This window comes from Lissotriton helveticus, chromosome 11, assembly GCF_964261635.1.
Source record: "Lissotriton helveticus chromosome 11, aLisHel1.1, whole genome shotgun sequence".
NCBI classification, from domain to species: domain Eukaryota; kingdom Metazoa; phylum Chordata; class Amphibia; order Caudata; family Salamandridae; genus Lissotriton; species Lissotriton helveticus.
The window spans coordinates 4945352-4958630 of record NC_136072.1 but is presented as its reverse complement, the minus strand read 5'-3'; the positions used below and the strand labels follow the sequence as shown (position 1 = coordinate 4958630).

The following is a 13279-nucleotide window of genomic DNA, read 5'->3' as shown; positions in this document are numbered from 1 at the left end:
ACAGTGTAGCCTTTTTAGGGTTCATTATCTCTCCTAAAGGAATACACATGGATCCGGCCAAAATATCTGCTATCCTAGAATGGGCAAGTCCGAAGTCGGTGAAGGACATTCAATCTTTCCTGGGATTTGCAAACTTCTACAGGAGGTTTGTGGACCACTTCTCAGACCTGGTAGCACCCATCACTCGCTTGCTCAAGAAAGGGGTTGAGTTCCATTGGGACAAGGAGGCAGAAAAGGCCTTTCAGGCCCTTAAGGCACGTTTCACTTCTGCTCCCATCATGAAACACGCTGACGAAACACAACCCTACTTCCTAGAGGTGGACGCTTCTCAATATGCGGTGGGAGGCGTGTTATCACAAAGAGATCAACTAAAAGGCACTCTCCATCCTGTGGCGTACTTCTCCAAAACCTTGACCCAATCTGAGCAGAATTACACCATCGGAGAAAGAGAACTCCTTGCCATCAAACGGGCCTTCCAGGAGTGGCGTCACTACCTGTTAGGATCCTCCCATGTGATCACTGTCTATTCTGATCATCAAAACCTGCAATATTTTCGCACTGCTAAAGCCCTTACACCTAGACAACTACGGTGGGTCGCCTTTTTTGGGGAATATGATTTCCTGATACACTTTAGACCCGGAATACGTCAGGGTAAGGCAGACGCTTTATCCAGGCTAGGAGAGGAGAACAAGTGGGTTCAGGAGACACCCTTGCCTCTTATTCCCGAGAGTAGAATAGTGGCTTTAGGAGTCCAGATTCCTGATTCCCATACCTTCATGGACCTTTTAGAACAGGCATATACATCTCTAGATCAGGCCACTTGGTTACGAGATCCAAACAACACCATTGTGGACAATCTGTGGTATCATGATAATAAAATCTTTTTGCCTAACAACGAATTACACCGTCTTGTCCTACAATGGTGTCATAACATGCCCTTAGCTGGTCATCCCGGGGAAAACAAGACTAAAAGTCTTTGCCAACGATGGTTTTGGTGGCCGAGACTATCTCATGATGTTAAGCAACACGTCAAGGCCTGTTCTACCTGTGCCCGTCAGAAGGCTTCCCATGCTGTACCGGCAGGGTTATTGCAACCTCTTCCCGTTCCCAACAGCCCCTGGACTACCCTTAGTATGGACTTCATCACCGACTTGCCTAACGTTCATGGGTACACCACAATCTTGGTGGTTGTTGATCTGCTATCCAAGATGGCCCATTTCGTCCCCCTGAAAAAGATCCCCTCAGCTGTGGATTTAGCAGGCATATTCATCAAAGAAATTGTTCGGTTACATGGATTGCCTTCTGTTTTAGTATCAGATCGAGGTCCCCAGTTTATCTCCAGATTTTGGCAAGGGTTGTGTAAATCCCTCTACATTGATCACAGGTTGTCTTCCTCCTACCATCCCCAGACTGATGGCCAAACCGAAAGGACAAACCAAACCTTAGAGCAGTACCTCAGGTGTCTGATAACTACTACATGTCAGGATTGGGTACAAGCTTTGCCCCTTGCAGAATTCGCATACAACAATTCTACCCATACCTCCTCCAAGATCTCTCCGTTCTTTTTTACCACTGGTTATCATCCCAAAATAATTCCTCTTGAAGTACTCCCTTCTGACACACTGAATCCTGCGGTTCTTGACCATCACCAAACACTGTCACAGATATGGGAGCTGGCGACAAAGGAACTGTCACAAGCTAAAGAGACAATGAAGGCCCAAGCGGACAAACATCGTAGACCCGCTCCCGTTTATGCAGTGGGCGACAGAGTTTGGTTATCGTCAAAGAACTTAAGAATAGAAGGGCCACGTAAGTTACAACCTCGCTATCTTGGTCCTTTTGAAGTACAGAAAGTCATCTCTCCAGTAGCCATCAAACTGGTGCTGCCCCCCGAGATGCAAATACATCCTGTTTTTCATACGTCCCTTCTGAAACCCTATGTGACCCCAATACTTCCTGAACCCCCTCCTCCTCCTGTTATGGTAGAAGGTGAAAGTGAATATGAAGTGAGAAGGGTGTTAGACTCACGCAGACACAGAGGCAGACTCCAGTATCTTATTGATTGGGTGGGTTATCCGCCAGAGGATAGAACTTGGGAGCCTGCTGAACACATTCATGCCCCTAGACTGGTGCGTAGATTCCATGCGCTCAATCCCTCCAAGCCTAGGCCCGTGAGAAGACCTTTGGGGGGGGGTACTGTTAGGACCCGGAGTCCTTAGGGCATGTTCTGAGTATGTTGTTCGGTGATTTTTGCCCAACAGAGACTACAAATCCCAGAATGCCGTGAGGCACTCTGCAGAAGACTATGATCCTCCTGCACCAATCAGATAACGATGGGGAGGTTCTTATGTCTCCATTCCCCTATCGACGGTGCTTGGTTTTCATTTGGAATCCTGCCTGTATTCCGACCCTTGGATCACTGTTGCTGTTTTTGCTCATTGAACTGGTTCGAGTATCTGCTGCAGAAGCCTCGCGCGGCCGCGCTGGCTTTTGCTGTCTCTCATGCTACTTCCCTCATCACGGCACTGTGTAAACTCCCCCCGCCGCAGTGCTCATCGGAGTTGTTCACCTCCATTCCTTTTCCGCTGAATGCGGATCACCGATTTTGGCATTCCTGTCCATAACCCCGACCCGTAAGCCTCCGCTGGGTCCCTACGACTTCTTACCCGAGACTGGAGTATTCCGCTGTGATTTCTCGGCGGGTCAGTGGCCCGACAGAACTTTGACGAAGGATTTTGCTTTTCCTTTTTCCGGACTGAAGGACGCCGAGTGTTAGCGTCCGTCAGCTGTTTCTCGGTGGGAATCGCCCGAGAGCGGCTCCATTGGAGTGAACGTTGTTTTGTTTTCCTTTGCTGACTCAGTGAGAATCATCACGACCCTTAAAGACATTTTCTTTTGGACTCTTCTGATTGGGAAGAGAGAGAGACTGTGTTTGGACGCTTCTGTTCTTCCGTGGATTCCTTCCCTGGAAAAGAGAGACCTAAGTATCCACCCTGCCTTTTTTTTGGTTCGTATGCTATTGCTTTTTGTGGATACCTTTTGGGTGCATTACACACGTTGGGCAGGTAAGAGCCTTGCAGCATACTCATTACAGGAAAACGTAGGTGTCCTTGTTCCTTTATATTAGTGTACTAAGAAACCCTGTTGTGTGTCTGTTTTCTTCTCTCCCCTGCAGGCGGCAGCCTCCTATTGGGCGTACCTTGTCTAAAATACCCTGTCTTCATACAAGGAGACCTAAGGGTTTTAGGTCTCTCTCTTTTCTGGCGTCACCGCCCGTCCTGTGTGAATTTACGAGCCGCAGGGGGTGTTGTGTCGTAGGAACAGAGGGAGGCACTGTCTACTCTTCTGAGGAGCTGGTTTCTGCTTGGAGCCTGTTGCTCGCACGACATCGTGGCGCCAACAAACAAATGCCACCTTGGACCCCTCTCTGGGCTCCAACAACACAGGTGCAGCCTCGCTGGGCTGTGGGGGCCCCTCTAACACGTGGGGGTGCTTCTGTGGTGAGTCCCCCCTCTGGGGACTCAGGACGACGACAAATGCCCCCTAAGAGCCTCTCTGGCTCTAAACACAAGGGCGCGAGGTCGCGCTGCTGAGGGGGCCGGGGGGGGGGGGGCGGACACCGACAACGTGCCCCGGCGCCCCTCCCTCTGCTTCTGGCAACACTCACCGGCTCTGGTGCAGGACGGCTCCTCTCGCGCTGCTCCTCTCTGGGCGGCGCTGCAGGGGCCGCGGGCGGCCTCCTCTTTCTCTCCGGGGCCTCGCAGGTCCAGGACTCTTCCTGGGCGGCGGGGCTCCTTTTTCCTCTCGTCCCGGGGCTCCCTTCTCCACTCGGGGAGCCTCGGGGACCCGGCCGGCAGCTTCTCTCTTCCCGGCTCGGCTGAGGAGGCGGGACTTCCGGTCGGCCTTTCCTGGGCCGCGCTGGGATTGGCCAGGCCTCTTAGCACTTCCGGGTCGCCGCGGGCAGCGCGGCGGCTCCCTTCTTAGGCAGGCAGGCGGGCTCCCATGATCCGAGGAGTGGGCTCCCTCGTGATCCAAATAAACCACGGACCTGGGCAATGCCGGGTGGGCACCGGCCTCCTAATCAATTATAAAGCGAGGTAGGCACTCGCTCGGCAGGCAAAGCGCTCCTCAGCGCTTAACAGGCAATTTACAGCGCTCCAAGCGCTATAATCAAAAACAAAGCGCTTCCAAGCGCTAGAGGGCATAAAGCGCGCTCCTAGCGCTACAAACAGGATAAAGCGCTCTCAGGTGCCCTCAGCAAGCAGGGCAGAGTGCCAGCAAGTCCCTGGGCAGGCAGGGGGGCAAGGCTGGGCCCAGAGCCAGCTCACTGGGTCTCCAGGCAGGGAGACACCCCAAGTGGCGGTCCTCTGGCCCAGCAACAGCAACAGCCCCCTCAGGATCCTGGAAGAGAACAACATCTGTGGGGACACAGCCCCATTTTTATACAGTGCATTCCTTTGTTCAAGGGTGTAGAGTGGGGGCGGAACCAGTCGCAGCTGGTTCTTGAGTACTCTGTTTACCTCAACCACCCTCTCTATTCACTGGCAGGGCTTGGGTCATTAGACACACCACAGGGGGGCGGAGCCAGCATTGTGTGGGGAAAACCCAGCCCATCCAGGACACAGGTACACTCCTCCCACACATCACTCATGCTAATCTCCCACTCACCACCGGGCAGACCCATCCAGACTTCCTGGAGCCTGGCATGCCAGCCAGCTCCAGCCAATCACACGCCAGCACCCTCACAGCACACGTACAGCCATGTCTAGAAATGGCACTTCGCTACTAGACACATACATGCTGCATACACCGTTGCGCAGCATTCACTCACACGAGTTCACACATACCAGACTCAAGCCTGTACACCCCACGCATCAGGAACTACCAGGGACACATACATTCCCCATGCATTCCTATGGGCGGGCAGGCCTAGCTCAGCACATGCACTCAGAGTGCGCACGCACTTTCCACTGGGACACAGTGAAAGTGCGCAGAATCCCAAAATCACCATCTCCAGGTCACCATTTCAAGCAAAAAGTCTAGGGGTAAACCTGCCCTAAGGGCCAAAGTCCAACAATACCAAAATGAGTAAGTGCCTTCTGTGAGTATTAAAATGAGTAAGTGCCTTCAGTGAATACCAAAATGATTAAGTGCCTTCTGTGAGTATTATAATGAGTAAGTGCCTTCAGGGAATACCAAAATGAGTAAGTGCCTTCTGTGAGTATTAAAATTAGTAAATGCCTTCTGTGAATACCAAAATGAGTAAGTGCCTTCTGTGAGTATTAAAATGAGTAAGTGCCTTCAGTGAATACCAAAATGAGTAAGTGCCTTCTGTGAGTATTAAAATGAGTAAGTGCCTTCTGTGAATACCAAAATGAGTAAGTGCCTTCTGTGAGTATTAAAATGAGTAAGTGCCTTCAGTGAATACCAAAATGAGTAAGTGCCTTCTTTGAGTATTGAAATGAGTAATTGCTTTCTGTGAATACCAAAATGAGTAAGTGCCTTCTGTGAATACCAAAATGAGTAAGTGCCTTCTGTGAATACCAAAATGAGTAAGTGCCTTCTGTGAATACCAAAATGAGTAAGTGCCTTCTGTGAATACCAAAAAGAGTAAGTGCCTTTCTGTGAGTATTAAAATGAGTAAGTGCCTTCTGTAAATACCAAAATGAGTAAGTGCCTTTCTGTGTGTATTAAAATGAGTAAGTGCCTTCTGTAAATACCAAAATGAGTAAGTGCCTTCAGTGAATACCAAAATGGTAGTAAGTTTAGGATTTTGTCTTAAGTTAGTTCTGTGAATTGGGCCCATAGTTCCCATACTGAAAGGCATGTAAGAGAAGCTGAATTAGTACTCCAGCAGTAATACTTCCCGTACTGAAAGGCATGTTAGAGTACTCATAAGAGTACTCCTGCAGTAATACTTCCTGTTCTCCTAAATTCTTTTGTGAGTTGGTCCCATAGAGTTAGCGCGGGGCTCTGAACGAGCCGGCATGTAGTGAGAGCATCTATTAGGCTCCTTTAAATGTCACGGGGGTTGTCCCGGATTCCTGGTCTCTCCTGGATTAGTTGATTAAGAAAAGGGGTGTGTGAAAAATGGGATTATTAGTTGATGGGGGTGAGAGCCTCACTCAAGTAATAAACAATCCCTGGCAGGGTCAACAAAAGTCCCTAAAAAAATCTATACTTAACCCTTTAGTATTGTGGCAAAAAGCGGTCAGGCCTTAATTTAGGGGCAATGTGTAAAGTATTTACACGACGCTTAAACAGTAATAAAGTGAAAACACAACACAAGACCAATCCCGCAACAATTTGGATACACCTAGTAAAATGTAATGAATAAAATGACATTAAAGCAATAATAATCCAATAAGTAGAACAAGAGTCATGTTTTTTAAAAGTTTTAGGTAAAAATAGAACCAGGATGCACAAAGTGGCATTCGCGGTTATCTGGTCGCGCTAGACTGGGTAAAAGTCGAACGTTCCGGCTGACCGCGGTGGAGCACGGGTCTGACACGGGGACCAGGATTGGCCCAATGGAGATTTTACCTTTTCAAAGTCGAAGTTCACATGAGGAGCCTAGCGGGAGATTCGTGTTGGGCGGGACAGTAAGGAGGTCAATGTCGGCATGAGGAGCGGACCTCAGTGGAGCTTCGCATTAGCAGCTGAACCAGGCAGTCGCTGTTGACGTGAAGAGCCCACTTGCCGCCGCAAAAAGCCCCAAAGCGCTGGATTTTTTTCCTTTCTTATAATTTTCCCCATTCTTTTATTTTTCCCTTTCTTGTAATTTTTCCCTTTCTTAAAATTTTTACCTTTCTTGTCATTTTTACCTTTCTTGTAATGTTCTGTTCCCCCTTCTTGTAATGTTCCCCTTCCTTGTAATGTTCCCCTTTCTTGTAATGTTCCCCTTTCCTGTAATTTTTACCTTTCTTGTAATTTTTAAATTTTTACCTTTCTTGTAATTTTTTTATTTGTACCTTTCTTGTAATTTTTCCCTTTCTTGTAATTTTTCCCTTTATTGTAATTTTCCCCTTTCTTGTAATGTTCCCCTTTCTTGTAATTTTTTAATTTGTACCTTTCTTGTAATATTTCCCTTTCTTGTAATTTTTCCCGTTCTTGTAATTTTCCCCTTTCTTGTAATTTTCCCCTTTCTTGTAATTTTTCCCTTTCTTGTAATTTTCCCCTTTCTTGTAATGTTCCCCTTTCTTGTAATTTTTTAATTTGTACCTTTCTTGTAATTTTTCCCTTTCTTGTAATTTTTCTCGTTCTTGTAATTTTCCCCTTTCTTGTAATTTTCCCCTTTCTTGTAATTTTTCCCTTTCTTGTAATTTTTCCCTTTATTGTAATTTTCCCCTTTCTTGTAATGTTCCCCTTTCTTGTAATTTTTTAATTTGTACCTTTCTTGTAATTGTTCCCTTTCTTGTAATTTTTCCCGTTCTTGTAATTTTCCCCTTTCTTGTAATTTTCCCCTTTCTTGTAATTTTTCACTTTCTTGTAATTTTTACCTTTCCTGTAATTTTAAAATTTGACCTTTCTTGTAATTTTCACCTTTCTTGTAATTTTCACCTTTCTTGTAATTTTCACCTTTCTTGTAATTTTAAAATTGGTACCTTTCTTGTAATTTTCACCTTTCTTGTAATTTTCACCTTTCTTGTAATTTTCACCTTTCTTGTAATTTTTCCCTTTCTTGTAACTTTTACCTGCTGATGCCAGCCAAGGGTCCAGGACCTGCAACAGCCTCTTAGGGAGCTGCAGCATTCAGGCAGGTCCAGTTTTTGCTGCAAACTGGACTGATGCAGGGATGGCCTCTGGAAGCCTGCTGTGTCACAGTAGCTGAAGAGGAGGCCATCAAACCGACCCTTGGATTCTCTTCGGGGGATACTGGGTTCGAGGCAAGCAGGCCCAGCCTTCCTCCTTCAGACAGCAGGGCAGACCTTCTCCTGAAACTTCCACAGGTCAAAGAGCATCTGTGAGAGGGTCTGAAGGTCACACATTTATACCCGGTGTCAGTCTTTGTGTGGGGCTATCCCTGGCCTCCTCCCAAACTAGTTCTGGTCGGTTCTTCTCCTTTCCTGGGTAAGGGTCCAACCTGCCTAGGGCAGGGGTTCTTAACCTATGAATCCGGCTCCCACCCTGGGGTCCACGGCGCCCACCCTGGGGTCCACGGCACCCACCCTGGAGTCCACAGCACCCACCCTGGGGTCCACCGCACCCACCCTGGGGTCCACGGCACCTATCCTGGGGTCCACAGCACCCACCCTGGGGTCCACGGCGCCCACCCAGGGGTCCACGGCACCCACCCTGGGGTCCACTGCACCTACCCTGGGGTCCACGGCACCCACCCTGGGGTCCACGGCACCCACCCTGGGGTCCACGGCACCTACCCTGGGGTCCACGGCACCCACCCTCATCCTGGGGTCCACGGCGCCCACCCTTGGGTCTACGGTGCCCACCCTGGGGTCCACGGCACCTACCCTGAGGTCCACGGCACCCACCCTGGGGTCCACGGCGCCCACCCTGGGGTCCACGGTGCCCACCCTGGGGTCCACGGCACCCACCCTGGGGTCCACGGCACCCACCCTTGGGTCCACGGCGCCCACCCTGGGGTCCACGGCCCCCACCCTGGGGTCTACGGCGCCCACCCTGGGGTCCACGGTGCCCACCCTGGGGTCCACGGCGCCCACCCTCATCCCGGAGTCCACGGTGCCCACCCTTGGGTCCATGGCACCCACCCTGGGGTCCACGGCGCCCACCCTGGGGTCCACGGCACCCACTCTGGGGTCCATGGCGCCCACCCTGGGGTCCACGGCACCCACCCTGGAGTCCACAGCACCCACCCTGGGGTCCACGGCGCCCACCCTGGGGTCCATGGCGCCCACCCTGGGGTCCATGGCGCCCACCCTGGGGTCCACGGTGCCTACCCTGGGGTCCACGGCACCCACCCTGGGGTCCACGGCACCCACCCAGGGGTCCACGGCACCCTCCCTGGTGTCCACGGCGCCCACCCTTGGGTCCACGGCGCCCACCCTGGGGTCCAAGACACCTATCCTTGGGTCCACGGCGCCCACCCTGGGGTCCACGGCACCCACCCTGGGGTCCACAGCACTCACCCTAGGGTCCACGGCACCTACCTTGGGGTCCATGACTGCCTAAAATCTATTAATAAATTATTACAGTGATAGAAATAAAGTAAATGTTAAAATCTGTAAATGTGAAAGAATTTGAAGTTGGAGTCTAAAAATGAAATTGGTATTCTCAGATTGATTTGTGGGAGCAGTGCAAGTGCGTCAAACAGCATATAGTATGGACTCATTTGGATTTAGAAAAACTCCAATCTTCCCAATAACATTTAGATTACATTTTTTTACATTTGTTCGAGCACTGAATAACATATTATATCATTTGTGTATTTGTTTGAATGCTTGTTTCTGTATTTTTGTGTATTGTTTTATGGTTCATAGACAGAACTTCAGTGTGGGGGTCAACTGCGTCCAGTAATGACTTGGGGTTAAGATGGGCTCCATTAATAATTTCGCGGGGGTCCCTGGATTCCAGTGAAGATTAGGTGGGGATTCACAGACGTCAAAAGGTTAAGAACCACTGGTCTAGGGTGACACAGGGAAGGCCCGGTGTCAGGTTCAATGGTGTGTGCTGGTAAACATCGTTTACCACGAAGTTTTTACAACGTGGTACCTTTAGCACGCATCCCTTACAACGCAAGTTGTTACCACGACTTGCGCTGGAGGGCGCTACAGGATTAAAAATAGTAAATTTACTATCCCAACACCTTCCCTAGGGTCCACGGGGACTGGTGTTAGAATAGTAAATTATACTATTCGAAATCCGCGCCCCCAACGCAAGTCGTGGTAACGACTTGCGTTGTAAGGGATGCGTGGTAAATTGATGCGTTGTGACGGTACGCGTTGTACCGTCATACATCCGTGTGTGCTGCAGGGGGGGTCCTTTGAAGGGTAATCTGGGCAGGACACAACTCCTCCCCAGCCATCCTGTCAGGAGGGGCCTCTCCCGCCACACCTCGGACCCTTTTGTTCCTATGCCTGGAAGCCATACACAACGCACCAGAACACACAGCCATTCCTGTGACCATGGACACGGGCAGAAAGGCACATTTCGTTTAGTCAGAAAAATTTCAACTTTCTAAAAGTGGGGTTTACAGAATAATAACTTAAAATCCTACTTTACCATTAAGGTGGATCTTTAATTACAATCCAGTTGAGTGGGAGAAGCATTTCTCTATCTTTTCCCAAACAGAAGCTATCACTTATTAAGCATAATTGGTTAACCCAGTGTTAGCATATGGGAGAGATAACTTTACAACAGGAAATATCGACTTTAAGAGATTTTCACAGTCAGGACATGTAAAGCTTCAGTACACATGCCCTACTTTTTAAATACCATTGAGTCTTTAGGGTCTTCTTTAGGGCTGGCTTTTATAACTATTAAAAAGGAAGGTTTGGGTCTGGCGAAAGGTTTATTTTGTCATGCTGAAATGGCAGTAGTAGGCCTGAGACATGTTTTCCAGGGCTACTTTAGTGGGTGGCACACTGAGTGCTGCAGGCCCACTAGAAGCTTTTAATTTACAGGCTATAGGTATATGCAGTACCATTTACTAGGGACTGTAAGTAAATTAAATATACCAATTGGGTGTAGGCCAATTTTGCCTTGTTTAAGAGGAGGACGCACAAGCACTTTGACTGGTTAGCAGGATAAAGTGCACAGAGTCCTAATACCAACAAAAATGACTTCAGCAAATATAGGGGGTGAAGGCAAAAAGTGTGGAGAAAGACCACGCCAAAGATGTCGGGTCCAACAGCATTGACATCAGCACAGCTTTAGGTAAAGTGATATAAGGGTTTTTCTGTCTGTCTTTCCGCAGGAGATCTTTGGGTACAGAGCCAGCGCCGGCTGGATTGCGCTGTGTGTTGCGGGGTACATCCTGTCCGGGGGAGTCCTTCTCCTGATCTTCTACTGGAAGCCAGAGTGGAGTGTGTGGGCGAACTGCACCCCCTGCCCCCTGAAGGAAGCCAATGTGGTCTTACTAAGAACGACAGTAAGTATCACTGCATTTATCGCCAAGAGACACCTGCGGTGCGAGTCGTTGCGCTATATTGAGTGATAAAGACATTACATCCCTGCTTCTGTGTATGGGAATAGAAATCAAGAAATGCTTGAGTGTTAAATGTGAACACAGTCCTTGCATCCCTCACGCATTCGCTGCGGTATCACTGACCCTCAAGAGAGTGGACTCCCATTGTTTATACTTTCAACAAACTCCCACTTTGGGACAGGAGCGCGCGCTATTAATGAGCAGAATAGTTTCCACCCACTCGCTAACATTCACTCATTAATTACAATTCATCCAGTCACTGCCGTCTGCTTTCAACACCTCACCATTCCACATTCACACACTCCCTCTCACATCCACCAGCCCACCTATAGAGTTGCATCGACCCATCCTTCTATTGTTCAGCCAGTTGAGCAAATCACACACTATTATTTATTTAAATATGAGAGAGTCATATAAAGTGCTGTATATCACCTATCAGGCTCGTCAAATTGCTTTCAATTACCCTCTCCCGTCCACCTAAAAATTCCCTCATCCATCGACCAACGTGTTCACCGACCGTCTCATCCCATTGGCTACTTCCCACATTCACTCACCTTTAGCCACTCCCCTGTTCACCTTCTAATTCCACCCACTTCCCCCCTCATATTACAGATTGCTGTTAAGCATTTAACCAGCTGAGCACCTCTTTCACCCGGTACCTGAGGACTAAGCTGCAACCTTTCCTCAGCTCATGCTCCGCCTCTTCAGCCTGCACCAATGGGAAGCAACCTTAAAACTGAGAATTGCCCGTCGTCCCAGTTTCCACACCATACACCCACAAATTCTCTTGCTAATGGTTTGAAAGGAACACAATTGCGCCATATTTATAAACCACCACATATTGTGTTGCCAAACTAGCAAAGCAGTTGATTCCCCAGAGTGGCTCAACCAATAGGATATGAGTAACCCTGGGCGTAGTTCACGAAGTAGCGCTATGCTTAGGTACACAAAGTGCACTACGCGAACTGCGCAGTACCCTGTTCGCGATGATTGCACAGTGCTGGATGCTTGTCCGCCTTGTGCAATCATTGAAAACTGCATCTTGCACAGTGCGAGCTTTCGTTTTTTACCGCTAGAGTAGATTTTCCCTCGACCTGCAGTTTTTTCAACGCGTAGTTTCTCATTGCGAGCGGTCGTGAGCATACGCGACCACTCGCAGTGAGAAACCTGACCTTCCCACATTGAGAATCTCGTCGGGATGTCATTTTGCTTGCTCGCGGTCGCAAACTTGACGTTGAGGACCGCGAGCAAGCAAAAAATTACCGCTACGCATGTTTGCACTGTGCTACCTGCAGTCCGCGTTGTGCAAAGTAGCGCAAACTTCGCAAACTATGCAAGCATACCGTAGCATAGTGCTTTGCCCAGGATTAGATATGAGCATTTTATGTGATGGGGAAATTGGTGCCTTGGTTAGCGATGCTCTACTGAAATCACCAAGACGAAGATGAAGTGTCTGAGCTTTTCTCATCTTCCTTAGATGGGTACTTTTCTTAATGATAATAATATCTTGCCTTTACCTCTTGTTTCATTTTTATTTTTTTATTTTATTTTTTAACATCTGTGTTTAATTTTCTAGGACTACTTAAAAAAGTACACCAGAAAAAAGGTGCGGTGGATGCACTTAAAAAATTTCAGAGATTTGCTGAGCACTGATCACCCCATCATTGCCGATGAGAAGTCCATCGTAAATCGGGCAATCAGGAGGCCAGACCTGAAAGTAAGGAATTGGATGAATAAACATTCATTGTGTCTCATGATTCTTCTCACATTATCTTTTCTCTTGAATAAAATGTAGAAATCCATGATCGCGTATTGTAAGGTTGATACTAAATTTAAATAATGACATGTAGTAAACTGTTCTTTCTCGCTCAAGACTGGCAGTCCGCGTATCATGAAACTAATCTCGTTCTTTCACTGTTTTGTTGAGTACAGCACAAAGAATGTTACATTCAATGAATTTTGCAAACCCTTTTAGCTGCCTGATGAAGGTCCATTTTGGGACTGAAACGTGATGCAAGGCTGTGGTCAAAGCTACAGTATTTTTGATAAAATCAAGGATGTGTTTGGTTTTTTGACCCCTGATTACTGATGCAAATCTGATTTTGATAATTGAAGAAGCCAGTATGTGATATAAGACTTTTCCTGGCTCATGCCTAG

The 13279-nt window shown here is 48.3% G+C and overlaps 1 protein-coding gene across 1 annotated transcript in view; it reads left to right on the top strand.

Moving 5' to 3' along the window:
• Positions 1–13279, top strand: part of LOC144791007 (putative cation-transporting ATPase 13A4) — a 331299-nt gene that overhangs the window by 114549 nt on the left and 203471 nt on the right. The window contains exons 2-3 of the mRNA XM_078665633.1: positions 10892–11065; positions 12699–12839. Of these exons, the coding sequence (XP_078521759.1) occupies positions 10892–11065; positions 12699–12839 (315 nt within the window). The remainder of the gene's footprint in view (positions 1–10891; positions 11066–12698; positions 12840–13279) is intronic.